General features: G+C 35.9%; 2 protein-coding genes across 2 annotated transcripts; one reads left to right on the top strand and one right to left on the bottom strand.

The window, feature by feature from the left end:
* Window positions 1-497: 497 nt before the first annotated feature.
* LOC109106149 (calcium-binding protein 2-like) lies at window positions 498-8768 on the top strand. The gene is made up of 7 exons (XM_042717136.1): window positions 498-1224; window positions 2427-2639; window positions 5614-5644; window positions 6298-6432; window positions 6545-6654; window positions 6741-6888; window positions 8632-8768. The coding sequence occupies exons 1-7, from the start codon at window positions 1183-1185 to the stop codon at window positions 8655-8657; spliced, it is 705 nt and encodes a 234-aa protein (XP_042573070.1). The 5' UTR covers window positions 498-1182; the 3' UTR covers window positions 8658-8768.
* Window positions 8760-15424, bottom strand: slc43a3a (solute carrier family 43 member 3a). The gene is given in 13 exon segments (XM_042717135.1): window positions 8760-9669; window positions 10798-10918; window positions 11007-11193; window positions 11903-12010; window positions 12919-12937; window positions 12939-13060; window positions 13176-13315; window positions 14103-14242; window positions 14405-14496; window positions 14582-14625; window positions 14627-14657; window positions 14750-14796; window positions 15210-15424. Coding segments are annotated over 13 exon segments (1395 nt in total). The 5' UTR covers window positions 15410-15424; the 3' UTR covers window positions 8760-9525.
* Between the last annotated feature and the right edge of the window lie 8542 nt (window positions 15425-23966).

Below are 23966 nucleotides of genomic sequence, written 5' to 3'. Positions count from 1 at the left end.
CATAATTTAAATTCCACCAGTGTTACTGATGTTAATCATAACACTAAAGTAATTCTGTAAGCCACTGTAAAATATTTTTTCTCCCTCTAATACCAAGAATTAGATCTTTGCCCAGAATATCATATTTTGGGAGTTATGAGTAGATTAGAGCAAAACAAACAACCGTGTTGATAGGTCCGGGGATAGCTCTCATTCAAATATTTATTTATTATTTCTTTGTTTGTTTGTTTATAACAGTCCTTCACCTTAAGGAAAATGGACCAAATTAGATCATATAGTAATATAGTAAATATAGTAATATTTAATAATATAGTACAATATCTGTATAGATATAGTAACATGTATAGTACTGAATAATGTAACATAAAGTAACTAATAAGCTATATAACAATATTTCCCTGTTTATACACTTTGTTTCCTGTTTTCTACACTGACATTTATTATAAGTACTGATTTGGCTTCGTCTACTGACCATCTATCCTCTCATCTGACCCTTTTGACCTCTGACCCCTGACACTGCAGCTCATCACCCTTCTAAAAACCATCTGATGTCTGTCTACCTGCTCTCTACAATCTTTCTACAATCCTACATTCCCTTATCAGCACTGCCAGCTGAGTTGCACTCACCATGTAATCTGGAATGTTGTGGATTATGCAGACCTTTCCCACCCCTTTGCTCTCTCTCTCTCTCTCTCTCTCTCTCTCTCCATTTCTCTCCTCATCCCTCCATCCCATCCTATTTTGTACCGTGCCAGTCACTTGCAGCAGAACAAGTGCGATTAGAGTCTGTCACAAGGCAAAATGAGGATGTGAGAGAACATAAAAAAAGGAAGAAGGGGGAAGAAAAAACGTGTAGAGAGAGAGAAAACAGACAACAGATGCAAGGTCCGAGGGCATCAGGATTAGTGTGCTCAGAAAACCCTGGAAATACTGTTTCTGGCTGAAGGAATAGGTCTCACTGCTCCCCAAAGCATGCTGTGACAGTATTTAGTGTTGTTAGCATCACTACCTATCACCTCTTGTTTAAATAGCTCCGCCCCTCTTGGGATATTCTGATGACAGGGATTGTGTGTCGCAAAGTTTATGTAATAATCTGAGGACAGGAACCAAGAGTGAGTGATAAAGAGGGAGGGACAGAGATGACAAGAAAGAGTTGGAGCTGTGAGAATTAGAGAAATACAAATGATGGGAGCGAAGCCATCTAAAAGAAGCAGCATGAAGAAGGTAAGAACTATATTAGTTTTTTAAAAAGACTATTTTATAAGATGTAGATTAGTGAGACTGATTTAGAAAATTACTTGAAACTATGCATACTTACTCAGAAATTTTCATAAAGCTATAAGATTATATAAATCAAAAAATTGAAATGAAGTGTGTGAATAAAGTTGCAATATTTGTAATGTACAAACTTAAAGGAACACTTCACCACTTCAGAAGTTTGAGGTTTTTAACAAGGAGTCTCTTATGCTGATGAGGACTGCATTCAGTTGATCAAAAATACAGTAAAGCTATTATTTGGAAATATTATTACAATTTAAAATAACTTTGTTTTGCTTTACCTTATTTTAAAATAATTACAATTTATTCCTGTGATGGCAAAGCTGAATTTTAACCAGTCATAACCATACTTTCCACATGATCCTTCAGAAATCATTCTAATATGCTGAATATGCTGAATGTTTTTATTATTATTATTATTATTATTATTATTATCAATGCTATAAACAGTTGAAAGTACAAATATTTTTGTGTAAACAAGCATACTTTTTTCCAGGATTCTTTAAAAGTTGAAAAGTACAACATTTATTTAAAATACATTTTTGAAAAATATTGGAAACATTATAAATGTATTTACATTTACAAAATTATGAATTACTTAAAACTTAATTGCTAATTATTTACAAATTACAACCCTTACTGACCCCAAACCTTTGGACAGTACTATATATAATGATAAATTATAAATACCTTCACATTCATATCATTCCAAACATGATTATACATAATATTTATAAAAGAATGTCCTAGCTGCTCTGTTACAATACAACTGAATGGTAACCATGGCTTTTTTTGAGCAGGATTTTTAAGATTTCCAGTAATCAAATTTCTATCTGAAACTTCACACAAAGCAATCATATGGCTTCAGGAGATTTGTAGTATAGTGGACTTTTGTGATGCTTTTATGGTGCTTTTTTAAAGCTTGTCAGTCCCTGGTCCCCATCCACTTTTAATATCTGAAAGAGAGCAGGTCAGACATTCTGCTAAACATTCTCCTGTCATGTTCCACTGATTTGGTTCCCAGGATTTTTTTAAAATAAAATAATATTTGTAATTTATAGTATAGACATCGGCAACACATACAGCAGCATTAGACCTTGTCAGACTGCGATTTTGTCTGGTGCATAACGAAATGGTTCCTTGCAAAGGGGGTCCCGCCCCTGGAAGGCAGTGGACTGCCATTGGCATCCACCGTGTTAGGAGGCAGCGGTGATGCGGCAGCTGAGGATGAGGATGATGAAGAGTTGGGGCAGCAGTTTGAGGAGCCGATATGTGCTCTGGTTCAGAACTGTACCATGCTACACAACATCGTGGGCCCGGCCTGCATCTTTCTCCGACAAAGCTTCGCTCAGGCTCAACTCGTATGTACACACACACTTACAAACACACCTTTTTTAGACAATGCATGATGTGGACACAGAACATCAGTGTCAGAATTTCCATCAGAGAATCGGATGATCATTTTCTGTCTTATCCATCTTCAGTCAAATCCTCCCTTGAGCCGCCATTACTTTCATAATGACCCATCATTTTCCATTGACTGGAGGATGCTGTGCCGCATTTTTCTTTGTGAGTCAATACCAAGTCATTTTTTATGTTGCCAAGTCCTTCATGCAGATTTGAAAGGATGCTTAAATTTAAATGCACTTAAAAGTAACAATTCACATTAAAGTGCTCATAATAGACATGAATGCACAACCTACCATGAATGCATTTCTACAACCTAATTACGCTCAAGTGTGCATCAGATTGGAAATTATATAGTACAATATAATTTTACTTGATAGTGATGTGGTTTGGGGCTGAATGAAGAAATTAGTAGTTAAACTGTAAATTAAGTTCCTGTAGATCCTAGAGTATTGTTCAATGTGACTGAGACAGTGTAATATCCTTCAGCTGTCAATTGTGATTTATATATGCTATTAGTATAATGTTCTTTTTTACTCATGGAGAATCTTGATTAAACCTCTTATGTCTCTGCAGAAGAAAAAAAAAAAGACAACCATTATGCATGTTTTTTTCAAAGAGGTGAAGGTTTTTCACCTACAATTGGCAGTATAATCAGATCCTTATGTTAGTCTGTTAAATGTAGTCAAAACTACAAAGAGAAAAAGTGTACAAGTGTGTAGTTTCATAGTAGCTTAATGTTTCATATCAATGTCTACATCTGTCTGATAATCCCACAATAATTTTTTGTGTGGATAGAAAAGTAGGGTGTAAGCTGCAGAAATTGCTGCAAAGACAAAACAGATGGAAAATTTCCCTGAAATTGTTTGTGACATATTTATTTATTTATCTAAAACCTTTTCCCCCCAAATAATATCACTGTATTTTTATCTGCTTAGTAGTGCAGCACTTATTGAGGCTCCAGGGTGCCTGTTGAACAGACTACATAAAAACTATATATTGTATGGATAAGGACACTTGATTTTCTCAAAAAAAAAAAAAAAAGATATGTGAACTCTATTCGACTCCATTAGTTGCCTGGCAACCTGGACCCTTGTAATCTGTTCACCATAGTGACTTTATCCTACTGCTGCTTGCATCATGCTTGCCAATTCATGGTAGTAATCAGCCTAAATATTCCCCAGCTGTGTGAATATGTTCTGACTGGCCACTGCCAAAACACAGGCTCAGTCAATCAGATCAAAATCCAAATCACTCTACCATTTGTTACTTATGTAATGTATTAATGTTGATTCATTTGAGATGTCATTGCACTGCTTGTTCTTTTTTACTTGGAGTTATGTTGATAATGTTTTAATGACAGAGTTTCCGCATTTCCACGAACATGAATATCTGACAGCACGCAATCCCATGTGTGTGCTTCTCTATCCTTAGATAATTTACAGTACAATCCATAATATCATAACACTGTGATTCACTGTGATTATCAGTCAGTTTTGCTACAGGACCTCAGTATTATTAAGAAAAATATTAAATCCATAAGTCCATAATTACTGTATTCATTAAAGTTCATTAAAGGAATAGTTCCCCAAAAATGAAAATCTACTCATCCTCAAGCCATCCAAGATGTAGATGAGTTTGTTTCTTCATCTGAACAGATTTGGAGAAATTTATCATTACATCATTTGCTCACTAATGGATCCTCTGCAGTGAATGGGTGCCGTCAGAATGAGAGTCCAAACAGCTGATAAATACATCACAGTAATGCACAAGTACTTCACACAACTCACATCCATCAATGAACATCTTGTGAAGTGAAAAGCTGGGTATTTATAATAAACAAATCCATCAGGTGTTTTAAGTTTGTAAACCGTGTTTGATCTGTGCATATTTCTCCGCTGACGAGATGACTTTTTCACTGGGGAAAGCAATATTATGGATAGAGGAATCATAATTTAGCCAGAAGCAAATGTTTGAAGTCGAAACATCTTAATAATTGATTTTTTAAAAATATAAACACAGCTTTTCACAAGACATTGATTAATGGAGTTGTGTAGATTACTTGTGGATTACTGGGATGTTTTTATCAACTATTTGGAGCAAGTAATGCCAAATTTCTCCAAATCTCTTCAGATGAAGAAACAAACTCATCTGAATCTTGGAGTCTAAGTACATTTTCGACAAATTTTCAATTTTGAGTTAACTATTCCAGTACATTTGTTAGTATGTTGTGCAGTATGTGTTGTACTGTATAGTGAAATGGTGATAAACCCCAAAACAGGGTTTATAAATACATTTTGTGGATGATTCTGTGGATTTTTTTGGGAGAACATGTCCATGGTGTACTTGTACCAAGTATGGTCTGTATCTGCTGAATCTTCCCTGGAAAGAAGAAGATACTTGCATTAGTGCTATGTGTGATTTAAAACACATTTTACGTGCAGGCACTTCTTTTGTTTTTACTTGTGCTGACTGGTGATCTGAGCCTCATGTGTTTCATTCATGCAGCGGTGTGCAGATGGTCGCCCCCAGCGACACTGACAGGTGTGCGTGAGGCACGCTGGTACAATGTACTTTGAGTGACAGTTCAACAAGCACAGTCTGAATGCAAAGCAGATTACAGGAAAGATTATAATACAGGGTTCCCACACTTTCTAACAATTTGTCTATGATTATTCCACATCATTTATAATGATTTGATGACTAAACCATTAAAAAAAATTATGTAATTGAATTATTTTGATTATTTATATTTTGTTATGATTATACAATTTTTTATTATTTATTTTTATTAATTATTTATCATAATTTTCATTATTATGCATGTTTTTTGTGTGTGTTTTGTATGGATGTGCCTGGCTATGTATCTGTATGTTTGTCCTAATAGTTTATCTCTGTATGTCTCTTTGAAATCTGTTCTCACTGCAGGACAGAGATCTACGTCCAGAGGAAATTGAAGGTACAAAGATATCCAACATCACTGATATGCTTTATATCATTAAGAGCATTAAACTATCCCTCCATCCAAAGTAATATGATTCCTTCCCTGATTGACTTCTCTCCCTCCATCAACATGGAATCTTGCCATTACCTCTCTCAATTTAAACAAATCTACCTTCAGTCTCCTCTTAATCTCTTGATAAGATGCATCTTATTTAATAATTCAAGTAAATTATGAAAATAATTTACTTGCGCTCATGTATGTTCTTCTTTCTTCTGTGGAACACAAAAGGAGAAATTCAAAGAATGTTTCATAGACCTTATTCACATACATATGGACCACTTCAAGTCTGTTATTGACATGGCTTCAGAAGACATATGGACCACTTATGATACTTTTGTTCAGTATTTTTTTTAGCTTGACAGATCCTGCTCATTTTATAATTTCATTGTTTCCTTTTGTGTGTTCTACAGAAGAAAAAAAACATTAGCTATTGCTTTGCTATTGCATAAGTGTGAGTAGTTTTGGATGAACTACTCCTCCAACAAATTATAGGAGTGATCACCGTACCTTTATCCTTCAAAATCCTCTTACTGGACAGACAGATTACACATTAATGTCAACAAAATGAGGAAGATGCTCTCTCTCTCTCATTCATTCTCTGCCTTCAGAGTTGAAAGAAGCCTTCCGAGAATTTGACAAAGACAAGGACGGCTTCATTAGCTGTAAGGATCTGGGTGAGTGCATGAGGACGATGGGCTACATGCCCACAGAAATGGAGCTGATTGAACTCAGTCAGCAGATCTGTGAGTGGCAACCTTGTTATCATTGTATTTCCTTATCTCAGTTGGCAGCATATACTGTATATTTGAGGTGTATTCATGATACTTCTTACATGAGTGTATGTTTGTTCAATAGGTGGTGGTAGAGTGGATTTTGAGGACTTTGTAGACCTGATGGGCCCAAAGATGTTGGCTGAGACAGCGGACATGATCGGAGTGAAAGAACTAAGAGATGCTTTTAGAGAGGTTGGTGTTCCATGCTACTGACAGGTGTACTGTACTCCCAAGTTTTCTGAAGTCACGTCCATTTAAAATTGATCTTTTTGTCTCAGTTTGACTCCGATGGTGATGGTCAGATCAGTCTGGCTGAACTAAGGGAAGCCATGAAGAAGCTGATGGGAGAGCAACTCAACCACAGAGAGATTGATGAGATCCTCAGGGATTTTGACCTCAATGGTGATGGGCAGGTTGACTTTGAAGGTTAGACATATAATTATGCTCCACAGGTTCTTTCATTTTGATTCTTGCATGTGTAGCGCCGATTCAATTTATTAGCTTCACCTGTTCAACAGCTTGTTAACGCAAATTTCTAATCAGCCAATCACATAGCAGCAACTAAGTGCATTTAGGGATGTAGACATGGGCTGCATTTTCCAAAAGCATTAAAAGCTTAAGTTGATCGTAGCGTTATTGGTTTCAATGGGTCTACGATGTGCTTAAGCTTATGATGCTTTTAGGAAACGCAGCCATGGTCAAGATGATCTGCTAAAGTTCAAACCGAGTGTCAGAATGGGGAAGAAAGGTCATTTAAGTGACCTTGATCGTGGCATGGTTGGTGGTGCCAGACGGGCTGGTCTCAGTATTTCAGAAACTGCTGATCTACTGGTATTTTCATGCACAAATATCTCTAGGGCTTACAAATATCCATTCAGTGGCAGTTCTGCCAGCGAAAATGCCTTATCAATACAAAATAACATAATAAAATTTCAATAACACTACAACCTGATAGAAAAGCAACAGCATCTTGTAACCACTTGTTACAACTGAAGTATGCAGAAGAGCATCTCTAATCACACGTTGAATTTTGAAGCAAATGGGCTACAGCAGAAGACCACACTGTGTGCCACTCCTGTCAGCTAAGAACAGGAAACAGAGTTTGCACAGGCTCACCAAGATCGAACAACAGCAGGTTGGAAAAAGTTTGCCTGGTCTGATTAGTCTTGATTTCTGCTTAAGACATTCAGATGGTAGGGTCAGAATTTGGCATAAACCACATGAAAGCATGGATTCATCTTATATGAACTGTTCAGGTTGGTGGTGCTGGTGTAATGGGGTTGGGGGATATTTTCTTAGCCACAGCCAACCTCAGTATTGTTGCTGACCATGTCCTTCCCTTTATGACTGGCTACTTCCAGCAGTATAATGTGCCAGGTCACAAAAAGTCATCTCACATATCAATGAGTTCCCTATACTTAAATGTCCTCCACAGTCACCAGATTTCAATGTGCAGCTGACAAATCTGTACCAGATGCTTGATGCTATCATGTCAATATCTCTGAGGAGTGTTACCAGCTCTTTGATGAATCCAAGCTAGAAAGAATTAAGGAATTTCTGATGGCTACCTAATAAAGTGGCCGGGGAGTGCATATAAAAGATGCTTATGGAATGAGTAAATTATTTATAAAGCATGTGTATATATGCCTCTCTTTATAATGAATGGCTTGTTGTATTCCTCATTTATAAGCCACCTTTGATAAAATTGTCTGATTATATGGGGCAGCTGTGGCCTAATGGTTAGAGAATTGGACTTGTAACCCGAAGGTCGCAGGTTCAAGTCTCGGTGCTGGCAGGAGTTGTAGGTGGGAGGGAGTGAATGAAGAGTGCTCTCTTCCACCTTCAATAGCCATGGCTGAAGTGTCCTTGAGCAAGGCACTGAACCCCCAGTTGCTCCCCGGACGCTGGATATATAGCTGCCCACTTCTCCGGGTGTGTGTTCACAGTGTATTCACTTCTCACTGCTGTGTGTGTGCACTTGGATGGGTTTAATGCAGAGCACCAATTCCGAGTATGGGTTACCATATTTGACAAATGTCACGACTTTCACATTCATATATATATATATATATATATATATAATATATATATATATATATATATTATATATATATATATATATATATACTCTATCTCTATAACCTATTTTCTTCCCCTTATTCTCCACAGAGTTTGTCCGAATGATGTCTCGCTAACTTAGAAGAAGAAAAAGGGAGAGAACAACCAGCTTGCCAACTCCTAATGTGAAGAATGAAATGCTAAATTAACTACCTTATGTAATTAAAGCATACTCTTTCTTCATACACAGACCTTTATTTCACACATTTGCTTGTTTTAATGACAAAGAGGAAAAGTTAATTAAGGAATTTTCCATGTTTCCACAATATGTTCAGAATTGTAAGGATGCATAGCTGTAGCACACATTATTTATAAAACATGCTATAAATCCTGAATGGCCCTTAATTAATAACTACTGAAAACTGTATATGAGATGTAAATGGTCATTGTGGACTTACACTGCAGTGCCAGATATAAATCAGTATTATGTGTGTTTTGGAAGGTAAACCACTGGTTAATGCGTCTATGATGCTTTTAGGACTGTTAATGCTTTTCATGTGGGAACAGGATATTAACATGCAAAACTGGATATCATACAACTCCAGAAAAGTCTGGAGATCAGTTGTAAAGATCACTATGTTTCTGACACGTATGTGATCTCCCCTTGCTCCTTAATCATTGTTTAAACAAATGTTTTTATCTAAATATCTGTTCTTGCCAACACTGAACTATTAAAAAAAAAAAACTTCAAAATTTTTTTTGTTATTTCTGTACTCATAAAGATTGTAAATGTTCAATAACCAGTTAAATTAAATGGAATTAATTTAATTGCTGATTGTTAACTCTTATTTTCAAGTATTTAAATCTCTTAAATACAATGGTGGTAAAACATCGCATTGAATACACAAGATGCTTAATAATGTTCCCTTTGTCAGTTACAAAAGCTAAGGCCTAGATAGGTTTGCATAACCACATGCATTAATCAAGTATGTCTATAGATTTAAATTAATACATTGATGTTTCCTGTATGGAGGCTTCTAAAATACTTTGTGGATTCTCTCGCTGTTTTGCCAGCTCTCTGCAGTGAAGAAACACGTAGACAGGATGAATGAAAGCCAGCAGAGTCAGGACAGTCAAGATGATGTTCACCTACAGAAACACAGTAGAATTTACTAATTACAGTAAAAGCTGTGAAAAACAAATGAATGATTATGGTCAATTTACACACAAGGAATTAAAACTAACTGAATATTTAATCAAATGCTACTGGAAATTGATATGGAGAAATCATTTATATGGTTTTTTACATTTGATGTGAAAAACTCACTTTTATAGGTTTTTTTTTTTTGTATTTATATAGTTTTAGTATAGCATTTCAATCATATAATCTTGTTGAAGGTTTAGTATGGAAGAACATTTCTGCCACATACAGTATCTAATAATATTATTTTATAATTTTTATAATTTTATAAACATGCTAACTCCACAGCATGTTTGACTTAAAACAAAATCATTCTTTGGACATAAAAAGTCATAATTATGACACAGTTAGTCAAATTATGAGATACTAAGCCGTAATTTCGTATAAATTCGAGATAAAAGATGAGATTATGGGATAAAAGTCATAAATGTAACATAAGAGTCAAAACTGAGGCAAAAAGGATTCTGATATTATTATGTCAGAAAAACTGCCTTTTTATGTCTCAATTTTTATCACATCATTTCATCTTTTGACTTCAGTTTTTTTTTTTAGTTTTGACTTTTTATCTCATAATTCTAACTTTATATAATTTTGGCTGATGATTACCAAAGCAAATTTTTTAGCAGAAATTGGGCTTCCATAGGAATCAACATCTAGCCGCCCCAAAAAGTATTGAAGTCTCAAATGGACACACTTAAAACAAATGAATTTAATTAAATTAGATAACAAAATATAAAACCAAGTTAAATCTGCGAAGAAATAATGCTAGACATTTTCTCAGAACTAAGTTTACATCAACTAAATACTTGTTCTACTAACATTAGTGAACTAGAAAGTGTCAATACTTTTTGTATCTCAGTATATTGTTTAATCAATTAAAACCTTTTTGTAAAACTGTCCTTTAAAAGTGTGCTTGTGCTATATTTATTTCAAATAAATGTCACTTGGTTTGATTTTTTTGTAATATAATTCAATGACTTTCATACAATTACAAGTGTATACAAACTTTTGAGGCCACTGTATGTATATGAGCTCTATGTAGTTTTGAAACAGTGGTGTGGGAATCATTGATTTACACAGAAGGGGTCTCCTCCAAGAACTTTGTTGAGGGCGAAGCAGGGATACTGCAGCAATGATACCACAGCTGACAGAGACATCGCTAGACCATACAGCTTTCCAAAATGACGGGCAGGAAACCTGTAGGAATTCAGATTCATTGCACTCACTAAAGTAAAGATTCCATTCTAGTGACAATCGAGACACTTATATCACCCGATTTACTTACGCTATGCTGATGAATGCAGCATTCCCTCCATACAGAAAAGAGCGATTAAGGACCTGAAGGATGAATGTGACGTACTGGAGAGGGAGGAACGGAATGCTTGCACAGATGGAGAACAACAGGCACTGCAGAGAGGTGAGGAGGAGAGACAGAACAGACGAGCGCAGGTCTGCTTCCTGTTCTGACACACCTACAAAAAAATACAGGGTGGGAATGAGAAAGAAAAATGGTAAAGAAAACGTACTAAGATACGTTCCCTAAGATACGGGAACGAGTACTGCGAAGCTAGACACATGTGGGGAAACCTTTTTCTCCAATCACTGAAGCCTTTTTCAATCTCGCAGTGTAACTGCACAACCCTTGGTTCGTGAAGTGAAATAAAGCTGCACAAGCGGAGCTGCACAAGCCTTTGTAGATGAAGCCCGCCAGAGCCTGCCAGAATAGGTGGGGCCTTCTGGCTATATAAGCAGGCATTTTGCCGTAGGATCCTCAGGTAAATTTCCCATATCTCAGGACACTGAGTCATGCAGCATCATAGCAAGGCTAGAAATGCAGTACTCGTTCCCATATCTCAGGGAACAAAGGGTACATTAGTAACCGAGTATGTGTGAATCAAGGGCCTCTGCTCATGTGGATAGGTGTTGGATTGGTTCGGGTGGTGGGTCACTGTGAGGGGACTTGGCACTCTTGTGAAGAGAAAACACTTGCTCTTTTGAGAAATTTGGCTCCGCTGGCGAGCCATTGGTTCATTTTTATTTCACTGCATGAATTAATGGCTGTGCAGTTACACTGCGTGATTGAAAAAGGCTTCAGTGGAGTTTTCCCCATTGTTTCTAGTGAGCGCAGTATAAGTGAAGTATTGAAAGGGAACAGACTTTCACATTTCTCTTTCAACTGACCTGGATCTAGGGGTTTTCTTTTGTGTCTGTCCATTAGCAGTCCGTTCCAGGGAGCACAGAGAACTCCACAGAACTGGGTGAAAGCAAATGCATTGGTGTAATCACTCACTGAGAATGAAAAAGAGATAAAGAAGTCTCAGTCAAACTCAATAACCTCTGCTGCTATCACATTAAGGCATTTGAAAATGATCCTACGGGTGATGCCAATCAGGACTGCATTGACAACTGAAAATCCAATTCCATTCCTGAATTTTGACTGGTATAGCAAAGAGGATGCAGAACTGTAGATTTTTTTTTATTATTTACTTAAGGGAGTAGAATTAAAATGGAATTAAATTTACGTTGTAAGTGTATTTTTTACAAAAAAAAAATTCTGTCAGTTAAAATTATCCATAAAAATGATCCTACACACAACATATGGAATATTTCAGAAAAATATATGATTATATTAATAATCAATTTTTTAAATGTCAATAACATTTTTTTTTTATATATATAATTTATATTTATATATTTAATTTACATAAAGAATGCTTTAATTTACCGCAAAGTCTGATGTGTGATTGTGTTAAATGCCTTTGAATTCAGTAAATTCCTTTACTTGACATTCCAAATTTCTATTGCTCAGTAAAAATTACCATAGGGTATATAGAAATATAAACATTATATTAATAATCAGTTGTGGAAATGTTATTAATAGATTTTTTTTTGTTTATCTGATCTACATTTAATATATTAATTATATAATTTGAATCTATCTATCTATACGTATACAATATATTTAATATATTAACATATATTAGTTTATGGGCCATAGTGCAAAATCTCTTCATTACCCAGAGTGTTTTAAATCAAGTCTAATGTGTGATAGTGTTGAATGTCTTTGAATTCAGTAAATTCCTCCTCCTGTAATTCAAATTCTAGTTGATTTTATGAACTGAGAGACTTTTAACATAAACAAAGATTTCACAGAATTCACTGAACTGCATCACAGTGGTGAGAAAAAATTTGTTTACCAATGTCTGGGTCTTGGTTTGGCCAGTCTGTTGAGCATTGGATTCAGAGTTCCAATGAAGAAATAATGCCGCAGCTGCATGACTGACAGCCATATGAGGTGCCACAGGAAGAACCAGGACAGAACACAGCTCCTAAAACTGTCTATAGGAAAAAATAATAAATAAAAGAAAAAACTTTATTTCAGTCAGTTTATTTGAAATGGTTCCATAACCATGCAGTGTCTACCAAATTAAGAGCTATGCTGGCCAAGCAGCACCTTGCTCAGAGTTGTCTGTTAGCTGTAGTGTGTCAGTCTCCAGTGGCTCCTCAGCTACACCTCTGCCTCTGTCTGAACTCGGGCCTCTCTCTGCCTCATACTGTTCAACATTGTAGCTATGTGATTTAGCACAGCTCATCCTGTAAATAAGGATTTGCATTTGAATTAATATGGATAAGAGCATGAATTCTGTACTATACGTAGTTAAGGCTATATCAGATTTACTACATAATAAATATAGAGTATATACGTATTAGGGCTGCAAAACGATTACTCGTGATTAATCGCATTCAAAAAAAAAACCTTTTGTTTATATACTATATGTGTGTACTGTGTAGATTTATTATGTATATATAAATACACAGGCATATATGTATATATTTTAAAACATATCTGTATGTCTTTATATTTATACTTGAATATAATTTATATATATAATATAAATATAAATATTTTATATATAAATATAACATATTTTCCTTAATATATACAGGTATATGTGTGGTATTTATATACACATAATAAATATACACAATACACACATATAGTATGTAAACATAAACTTTTATTATAAATGTGATTAATCACGATCTTCAGTCTTCAGTATCACATGATCCTTCAGGAATCATTCTAATATGCTGATTTGCTGCTCAAAAAATGTTTCTTATTATTATTATCAATGTTGAAAACAGGGGTCCTGCTTGTCCATGCCTTTTGTGGAAACCATGATGCTTTTTTTTAATTATTAGATGAATAAAAAGTTTAAAAGAACAGCATGTATTCAAAATAGAAATATTTTGTAACAATGTAAAAACGTCTATAGTGTCGCTTTGATCAATATAATGCATCTTTGCTGAATAAAATAATTCATTTCTGACCCAAAACCTTTGAACTGTTATTTATTCAGCTTATACTCGTTTAACTCACCCATATTTGTAGTCGTCTGGGATGGGATAGGGAATGTGTGATTTTGGCATAAGGAAAAGTGTCCGGAGGAGATGAATGAGATTACAGGCTGAGAGGAAGAGAAATGAGGAGCGAAGAGAAACCCCTCTCTCATAGAGCACCTTCAGAAATGGTTATACGGGGTATCATAGATTGCAGTATGATAAACCAGATGATAAACTCTTTTTTTAAATCACTGTCTATTCATGTATGTATGTATATGCATTATATATATATATGTGTGTGTGTGTGTGTGGTGTGTGTGTGGTGTGTGTAGTTTTTACCTTGATGATAAGAAAGATAACTGACGAAGAGTCAAAGGCCCCATTATAGATTGTAATAATTGTTGATCTGTGATAGCCAAAAAGGTTCCCCACCTATAATGAGGGACAAGTAATGCAAGCAATTGATCATTCCCTTGATGTATTGCATGTATGAAATATAATCATTCATGAACATACCCTGCATGTTTGTCATTAGAAATAAAATACCTCCGACAGCTACATGGCAGAGCAGGAAAAAGCAAGATAGAGAGAGCTGTTTCAATAAAAAGAAAGGAAAATTAGTCATATCAAATATGCCCATAATGTGTGTGATGTAATTATTAATAAAAAAAAGTCTGTCTTTACCTTTATTGGACAATGCCACAATAAGAGTGCCAGTGGTATAAAGAAATCTACAAAATAATGGTTATACAAAGTTGTATAAATAAAATATCATTCAAAATCAATTAGGAGACACTTAACTGTTCAAATAATATTGTGATGGTTCAGTGTTTTTCTTTTTATACATACATATATATTTTCTGTATAGAACAAGTGGTCCCTAACATTACACAACAGCTTGCATTTGCAAATATTTTGTCAGTCTCGACTAATTTTACTTAGGGGCTGTTTTTACTTAATTGCCGCAGTGCACAAAGCCCTGTTTTTGGAGCCCAGTCAAACGCCCACGATGATTTCTAATATCTGCTTAAAGCACACCCCACACACAATCAGATAAACTTCTTGACTCTACTGCAGAGAGACACAGCAGCTCTGCTAATTCTTGCCTGACCTCTGCTTTACATCCTACGAGGGAATAACTCACATAGCCAAAAATCGCGTTGCCATTGTGCCAAAATGGTCGTAGAAGAATCCGTTGGGCAGAGTGAGAAAGTTGTTCATGAAGGAGGCCACAGTAAAAACCAATGAGAAATTCTCATCTTGCAGACTGCAATCTAAAGAGAAAAACAGATAAGCAGGTAGACACAGAACAAAATAAAAAAAGCATAAAATGAAGTGAACCATCTAACACATTAAAAGCCACTGTTGTAAATGTCCTCACCCTGTGCCAAGTTCTCCACTAACGTCTGTCGCATTGATGCACAAATCGCTGAAGTAGCCATCAGTCTTTAGGACAAACACGAGAGACACCCAACCAAACACGACTCCAGCAAAACACAAGCACTCCAGCAGTCCTGTAGCCAGAGTCAGCTTATATCTCACCCCCATCCCAGAAGATCCCTTGCATCCCATCATCCTTTGTGCATCCACACTGTCAGGGTCAGGAACGCTTCTAGAACTATCCACTTGTGAAGGAAAGTACACTATATATGCTTGCTACTATATGTTGTTAAATTAATTTTAAATTTGAATGCATCATCCTAAATGCCTGATCCACTTCTCTTTGTCTGTGTTAAGGCTTGCTCATATTTGACCAGAAAGCCACTATGCAAGTCGGTTGTATGGGTGGTAGAGATAACGTTTTCCACGTGTGGTGCATGTTCCTCACAAGAGAGGGAGCTATAGATCTGCTGTCGAAAAACAACATGACAGAACATTCAAGAAGTTTGCATGCAATGTATTACTTCGGAGCGATTTGTGTGATCACATTCATCAGCATCTTTGTATGCCACTATCCTTTTAGTTTGTAGGCCTCTCCCTAAAATTCTCACCCTCTAAAACTGTGCATGTGTCTGAAGGTTATGTAAAACTGCAAGAAGAGACAGACAAAGTCACATTTTAATCAATAAAAATATTATTCAAGGATATCAATACCCTACCACACTTGATTCTGATTGGTCAGTTGCGGCACTGAGCGACAATCAATTATTTTTTGCATAATCACCCCAAAATTGGACATTTATCTTGCATCGCAAATTACAGTAGCTCCATCTCGGGATCACGGGGGAATACTGACAGTAGGTTAAGGACAATTTAAATCTATGGCAAGAATAAAATATTGATAGATAGCTAGAGGCATTGGAATTCTCAGTCAATGTCCAATCAAAACTAGAAAACAAAATAAAGAGAAGGAAGCGATTTATAAAGCAATTTGAAAGGCAGAACAATACAACAACAACTTTAGTAGTTGTAGTAGGCTTGTAGTAGTAGTTTAAAGTTGTTATTATTATTGATTAATAATGTTATAGATAATAGGCTATACGAAAAAAGAAATGTGTACAAATCAATGTGTAATTTTAACTCAAATCTAAAAATGTATGTCTATGTTTAATTGGCAAGCAGGAAACGTACATTTAGATATCGCAAAATAAACTCTGAAAGGGTTATCAGGACCTTTAAAGAGGGGATCTTGGATAACCCGGATGAAGAGGTTTTTTTCTTATTATAATGACCGGCTGTCTGTACAGTATCCCTTACATAATTGTGATTCAGCAGTTCACACGTGCTGCATCAGTGTCTAGATTCTTGAAATGTGACATAGGGGTAAAACTGTTGATCACTGATGGCACACATGCGCGCGCTCTGTGGACAGTTGACTAATCCAGATTATCATGTCTGCGAGCTCTAATCTCTCTAACAAGAACAAGTTTTCCTCGTCCACCGTTTTTATGGATAATGTAAAAGATATAACAGATACAGGCGATATCCGATATAATGCTAAAAGAGCGTCAAACCTAATTCAATTAAAACCATCGAAAGCAAATGGATTTGACCACATTTCCATTCCAAGCTTGAGCAAGAGTAAATCTATGGGCATGAGTCAGGTTTTCTAAATTTAAATTGTTTCTTCAAACAAAATGATTCTATTTGCATAGACATCTACTCACAACAGTCTTCTGCCACACTGAATGACGGAATTGCTGAAGCGCTGTAAAATCCTGATTCATGCTGAACAGTACACTACTAAACCGTGTGCACGTCTATGCGCGTTCATGAGCCTGGCAGTTAGCCAAAGTGAACGAGAACACTGTTTTTTTTTAACAGCCCACACCAGTTATTTTAAAACAATTATTTAAATATATGAACTGGTCATAGAACTACGAAATGAGTTTCACATTCGCGATTTAATAATGGGGGGGGGGCTGGTTCGTGGGCGGGGACAGGGCGGGGCTTCGCCTAAACAAAAATAGAACAAGAAGACATAATAGAAAGAGAATAGAGAATGCTAGTTTTTTTATAATAAACAAAAATAGAACAAGAAGACATAATAGAAAGAGAATAGAGAAAGCTATATAATAGAAGGTAATTGTTTATAATAAAAAAAAAGAAAATAAGTAGAAAGAATAAAGAATGCTAGTGTTAGAGGCTCTTCTTTCTTTATAAATAAAACAAGTAGTTAGTAGTAGTGTTAGTTAGCCTAGTGGTTAGAGAGTTTTGGACTCCTAAGGTTGTGGGTTCGAGTCCTCGGGCCACGACTGAGGTGCCCTTGAGCAAGGCACCGAACCCCCAACTGTTCCCCGGGTGCTGCAGCATAAATGGCTGCCCACTGCTCAGTATGTGTGTTCACGGTGTGTGTGTTCACTGCTGTGTGTGTGCACTTTGGATGGGTTAAATGCACAGCACAAATTCTGAGTATGGGTCACCATACTTGGCTCTATGTCACGTCACATTTTTTTTTTTTTTTCACTTTCACACACACAAGACAAATCCGGTGAGAGAGAACAAAGTCAATAGCTGTGTCAAGGCTGTCAAGTCTATTTCATTCACTTAAACATCGGAGGAAGTGATTATTTTCTCTTTAATAAGATGATGCCAATGTATTTTTTGATGAGTCCGCTATGCTGGCAATTATAACGCTTGACGGAAAGGGTTGCCATATTTCACAACAAAACCTGCCCAATTGCTACTCAAAACTAGACCAAACCAACCTCGTTTAGGGGGTCCCTGGGTTCCGGTGGCTAAAATACATTTTATTGGGGTCGTCAGTGGACGACTGTTATTGTCAACAGTGATAAAGTAGCCCAATTTCACGGAAAAAACGCAGACTTGGCAACACTGTGACGGATAATGTCTACAACGGACACAAGGGCAGCCTCCCTGCCTTTAGTTGTCTAATTTGGCACGGTCTCCCCTGCTGCACTAATAGTAGTAAGGCTTTCCTCTGTGTATCCATATCCTTACAAGTAAAATTTTAGATGTAGGCTATTATTTGTGTCCCCTTCAAAAATTGCTCTTGAGAAATTTTATGTTTATTGCCCCCCCCCCACCAACTGTTAGATGAAATTTCGCCACTGTTTGCTGCTCTTCAGATCCTGAACTCAGTGAGAAATATCTGATCTTGTAAGATCCCTTTACACAGAGTGCGTGTGATCGCGAAATCGAAATTGAAAGTAAACAGAGCAAACACTTGTTCAAAAATATTTAAATACACCACATCCTGAGAGACCAAAAATGATATATAATATTAGAATGTTTAAAGGAGTGGACACATGTTGCGGGAGCAGGCGGCAATGGTTAGAGATTCAGTGGGAGTGAGATTAAGAAAACAGTCGAATCCCAGACATTTTGGGCGATTAAGAAGTCCCGGCCGGACACATTTTTGTAGGTCCAAAAACAGGACATGTCCGGGAAAAAAAGAGGACTTTTATGGTCACCCTACCTTAACCAAAGCAACTTTCATTTTCTGGTTGTCATACTCTCATTAAGTTACACAATGAAGTCGAAAACATTCAGTTTCTGGTTGTCATACTCTCATTAAGTTACAATTTTCATCTGCTCAAGCAGAACGTTAATGTCATCTTACGTTTCAGTAAGGTATCTTTAGCTAACACCAGCTAACTAAAGTTAGTGAGTCAATGCTAATAGCATGTACAGTGTAAGTCAAAAAAACACATAAAAAGACATTTCATCACTGAACGCATGACAGACGATGAGGATATTGAAAGACAACGTCGTATGCTGTATATACAGGCAAATATACTTTTACGTAAGTTTAGGTTTTGTTCAGATGAGGTGAAGGTGACACTTTTAAAGCATATTGTACAACACTTTATACTGCTCATCTGGTTGTTCAACTATAGAATATCTAGTTTACAGAAGCTGCAAGTAGCTTATAAATATTCAAAGAAAAATTTACTAAAGAGACCTAGATGGCATAGTGCAAGTGAAATGTTTGTGAGTGCTAGAATAATCACTTTTAAAGCACTGTTACGAAACCTTATGTATGGATTTATCTGCCGGCTAAAATGATTAAAAAAATGAGATTATTGTGGGTCTATAAAATATAAGGGTTAGTACTACACGGTTTTTATTTGGACCTTGAGTTTGTAATAAAAGATTGATTGAATACAATTTTCCAATTTTATTGCGATGCTGTGATTGTATATGTTGTCCAATTGTCTTGTTTTTTTTTGTTTTTTTTTTTTTACATTTGGACCTTGAGTCTGTAATAAAAGAACGATTGAAAGATTGAGATTGTCAGCTCTTTTATAAACGAACCTATCAAAGAAAATGTATAGTATGATAAATGTGAGGAAAATGATCCATAAAAAAAAAGAAAATGTATAGTATGATAAATGTGAGGATAATGATCTGGAAGAAATGGGGCCATAAAGAAACTATTCATTAGTGGTTATTTGAAGAACCTTTAAAAAAGGTTCTTTATAGTACCAGAAAAGGTGCTTGATGGCACCACGGAAAACAGCGGTTCTTTAAAGAACCTTTCACATCGCCGTGAAACCCCCTTTTTTGGTTCTTCCGGCATCTTTTTTTTAAGAGTGTAGCCTAATAATAAATAATCAAAAATAGTATCTACAGTACTGAGTGACATTTTGTTTAAAGCTAAATTTGCAAACCATTAACATACATTTTGTCTGTAAAAATGGTTTGTTTATTTAATATAGCCTACATTTATTTTACATTTGAGAAGAGTTCATTTGCAAAAACAGGTCAACTCCATTTTTAACATGTTTTTTTTTTTTTTTCTTTCTTTCTTTTTTTTTCATTGTGCATTCCAGTTAATGTCAATACAACTGCAGTTGGGATTATTTTGATTAGGTTAAAAAATAATTTTTAAAAAATTCAGCTAACTAACAATAATAAAACACAATAAAAACATGATTACATATGCTAATAAAAACATGATTTTGAGTGTGATGATGTGTGATGACCATTTAAAAAAAAGGAGTTTTCTGTTTGTTATCTGTGTCTGTTTTTTGCAAATAAAACTCTTGTTTATTGCAAGAACCTTTTGGTAACCACTGTTTGCAAAAACCATTGGCAAGCACACAATAAACCCAAACACACACACACACACACACACACAAACACACACACACCACACACACACACACAACACACACACAACACACAAACAATAAAACATTTACTTAAAAGTTCGTTGTCCATTTGTTGAAAAAAGAAGAAATTGGCCATATTTTGTACTCTTTTTTGTGTAAGTGCCACCTCTTTGTGTGATGGAAAACTTAAAGAGCTGCAGAGCAAGAGAACGCAAGGAAGCAACCAGGTAAGGTTAAACATAATGGACTTGCAGTTCCTGTCCTTTAGCTGTCCTGCCTAAATCTTGTGGCTATCTGGCTCCCTCTTGTGGGTTGACATTAAGGTTTTGTGTGTTTGATCATGAGAGCTTATACTGTATGTACATTTGTGTGATGCAGGTGCTAAAGGAAATTAAAAATACACTTATTACATATGTAAAAGGTGAAGATCCGAATAAAGAGTACTTGTGTCTGTGTTGTCAGTGCCATCAAAATGAGAGTTTAAAAAGCTGATAAAAACATCACAGTAATCAACAAATAATCCACATAACTGCAGTCCTTCAATAAACATCTTTTAAGTGAAAAGCTGGGTGTTTGTTAATAAATCAATCATTAAGGTGTTTTAACTTAAAAGCGTTGCTTCCCGCTAAAAATATGACTCCTCTATCCATAAAATTCACTAGTGAAAAAGTTGTCTGGCCTGAATTAGGAGAGAAATATACTCAGATCAAGCACTGTTTACAAGCAAAGGTAGTCCGAAACAGATCTATATGCCTGTGGACTATTGTAATATTTTTAACTGTTTGTTCTGAAGGCACCCATTCACTGCAGAGGATCCAGTGGTAAGCAAATGATGAAATGCTAAATTCCTCCAAATCTCTTCCACTGAAAAAAAACAAACTAATCTGTGTGCATATTATCAGTAAATTTTTCTTTTTTGAGCAAACTATTTCTTTAAGTGCTGTGAGGGCCCCGATGTAGTTCCACTGATAAACACTAGATGGAGCCATGAGAACCCTAACCAGCCCTCTCATGACTCACTTGCTCTGCTCAACATCGTGAGTCATCTTGTGCCCCATGCAGAGTTTAATCAATTATTTCATACAATGGCACATTTGGCAAATATAAACATTCTTCAACTGATCCTAACCTCCCTACATTCTTTTCTAGTCAGCTCAATGAAACACTTTTAATCAGATCTGTCTAGCTTTTGGCAACTGTATGTCTTTGCAGCTGAGTTTGTATTCATGTTGTGATAAAAAGCTTACTTCTGTCGCCTGCCAGAATCCTCTACCTATTTCTGTCCAGTTAATGTCTCAGTCTTAAAGGAATAGTTTACCCAAAATAAAAATAGCTGAAAGTGTACTTACCCTCAGGCCATGCAAGATGAAGATGAGTTTTTGTTTCATCATCTGAACAGATTTGGAGAAATGTAGCATTTCATGACTTGCTCACCAATGGATCCTCTGCAGTGAATGGGTGCCGTCGAAACGAGAGTCCAAACAGCTGATAAAAAACATCACAATAATCCACAATTAACGTCTTGTGAAGTGAAAGGCCTTTGTGTTTTTAAGAAACAAATTCCAGTTCTAAACAAATATGTCTGGATTTTGATGTGAGAGGACAACAGGAAAATTGACGTTTTTGCTGAAGGAAGCTTTATTAGAAGCGACAATGTAAAGTAAAATGCCTTAATTGTGGATATGTTTTCTAGCTCCTCATTGGTGGCCTGCTATTTGATGAGGATGTATCTCAGGGACCTTTTCAAGAAAGACTGCATTATAGGTAAAATAAAAAGCACATATTGAAATGATACAGCACAACTGGTTCCAAATTTTGTTCAAGATTCTCCACTCAATGTTAAAAAAAAAAATCTGTGAGAGCTCCAAACCAGTGTATAGGTCCTTTGAATGTCTCTGTTGGTTTGCTAGTATTTTGCTTATTTGTCTTGTCAGTCCTTGACATGGTCATGGATTCCAACCTGACCTTATCTGAGATTTAATTGTGGCATTCGGAGAGAACATCAGGAACTGTTCTAAGCAGGCACAGAATAAACAATTGAGCCAAGAGGGCTATGGGCGTACACTACCATTCAAAAGTTTGTAACATTTTATGCTCAACAAGGTTGCATTTATTTGATCACAAACACAGTATCCAGAAATATTGTAAAACAATATATCCCCTACATAATTTATTAAAAAATGCCTTCCGATGCATAATAATGTAAAATAAAATGAAACAAAAAGATAAGCAATTTAGCAGAAATGGAGAATTGATAAGCCTCTGCTGATTCGCGTTTGATCTGCTCCATAACTTGCTGGGGCTAGTTTTGGCAAAAAAACTGCCTGTTTGGCTATAATACACCATGTGACGCGACACCAGTGTGCAACACCAAATGGACAAACATGGAATTCTCTGTGCATTAGCTGCTGAACATTTTTTGTGTGCCCTAGGGTCAAGAGAGTGACCTACGAACCTATCAGGAGCTACTGTGTGCTCCAGTACTTGCTAATAATAGGGTGACTCTGACTTATACTGAGAGCTTGGATCCACAAACTCCCATCCTGACTGGCTGCGTTGAGGTTAGTTTTCAGTATCAACTGAACTGAGTTTTAACATCAGCTGAGCTTGATTCCCTTGGTGGGGAACTCAGTGTTACTATAATATCCCACGCTGAAAGGTTCAGATGACTTTGACTAGATATGACTGATGCTTCATTGACCCACCAGTGACAGATCATGAGTCAGTCTGATTCAAGTAATAAATATAGGGAAATGAGTTGGTTGTTGTGGAAGTAATAGATAACATTTTGAACTTTTGAATTCTGACTTATATTACTAATATTGACATCAATAGTAAGTCTATAAATTACTGAGCTATGTTTATAATCACTTTAATTAGTTACTAATTGTGTGATATTTTCGGAATTATCTGTTTATTTTGTTCTCTTTAATTGTTCTGTCTGACATGGCTAAAACTGACATATAACCTTTCATTACCAATATCACTGTTTAAGGTCAGTTCTTGTTGTATTTACTGTAATTATAAAATCTATTGTCTGTTTCCCAAAGCTTTAAGTGACAATCCATCTGGTGACCTCAGGAAGTCTTCTGAGCAAATGACGTGCAAACTGAGATGGACCACAGCATTAATAATTCATATGTTTTGAATGCAATGTCAGTTCTGTGTGGTGATAACAACTCCACCAAGATTCTCATCAAACTGAATAAATAGAATCTCCATTAAATTCAAAACTGTAAATTAACCAACCTCATATTCCTCGTAGTTGATCTTGAAAAATGAATGTGATGCGGCTACTTAAAAGAATAATGAAATCCAAAATCTGAAAACAGGTTAAATAGTTAGCCAGCACATTATCTCCCCTCTTATTGATAATGACTGAT

This window comes from Cyprinus carpio, chromosome B1 (genome assembly GCF_018340385.1).
Source record: "Cyprinus carpio isolate SPL01 chromosome B1, ASM1834038v1, whole genome shotgun sequence".
NCBI classification, from domain to species: Eukaryota; Metazoa; Chordata; class Actinopteri; order Cypriniformes; family Cyprinidae; genus Cyprinus; species Cyprinus carpio.
This window is presented reverse-complemented; position numbering and strand designations above follow the sequence as displayed.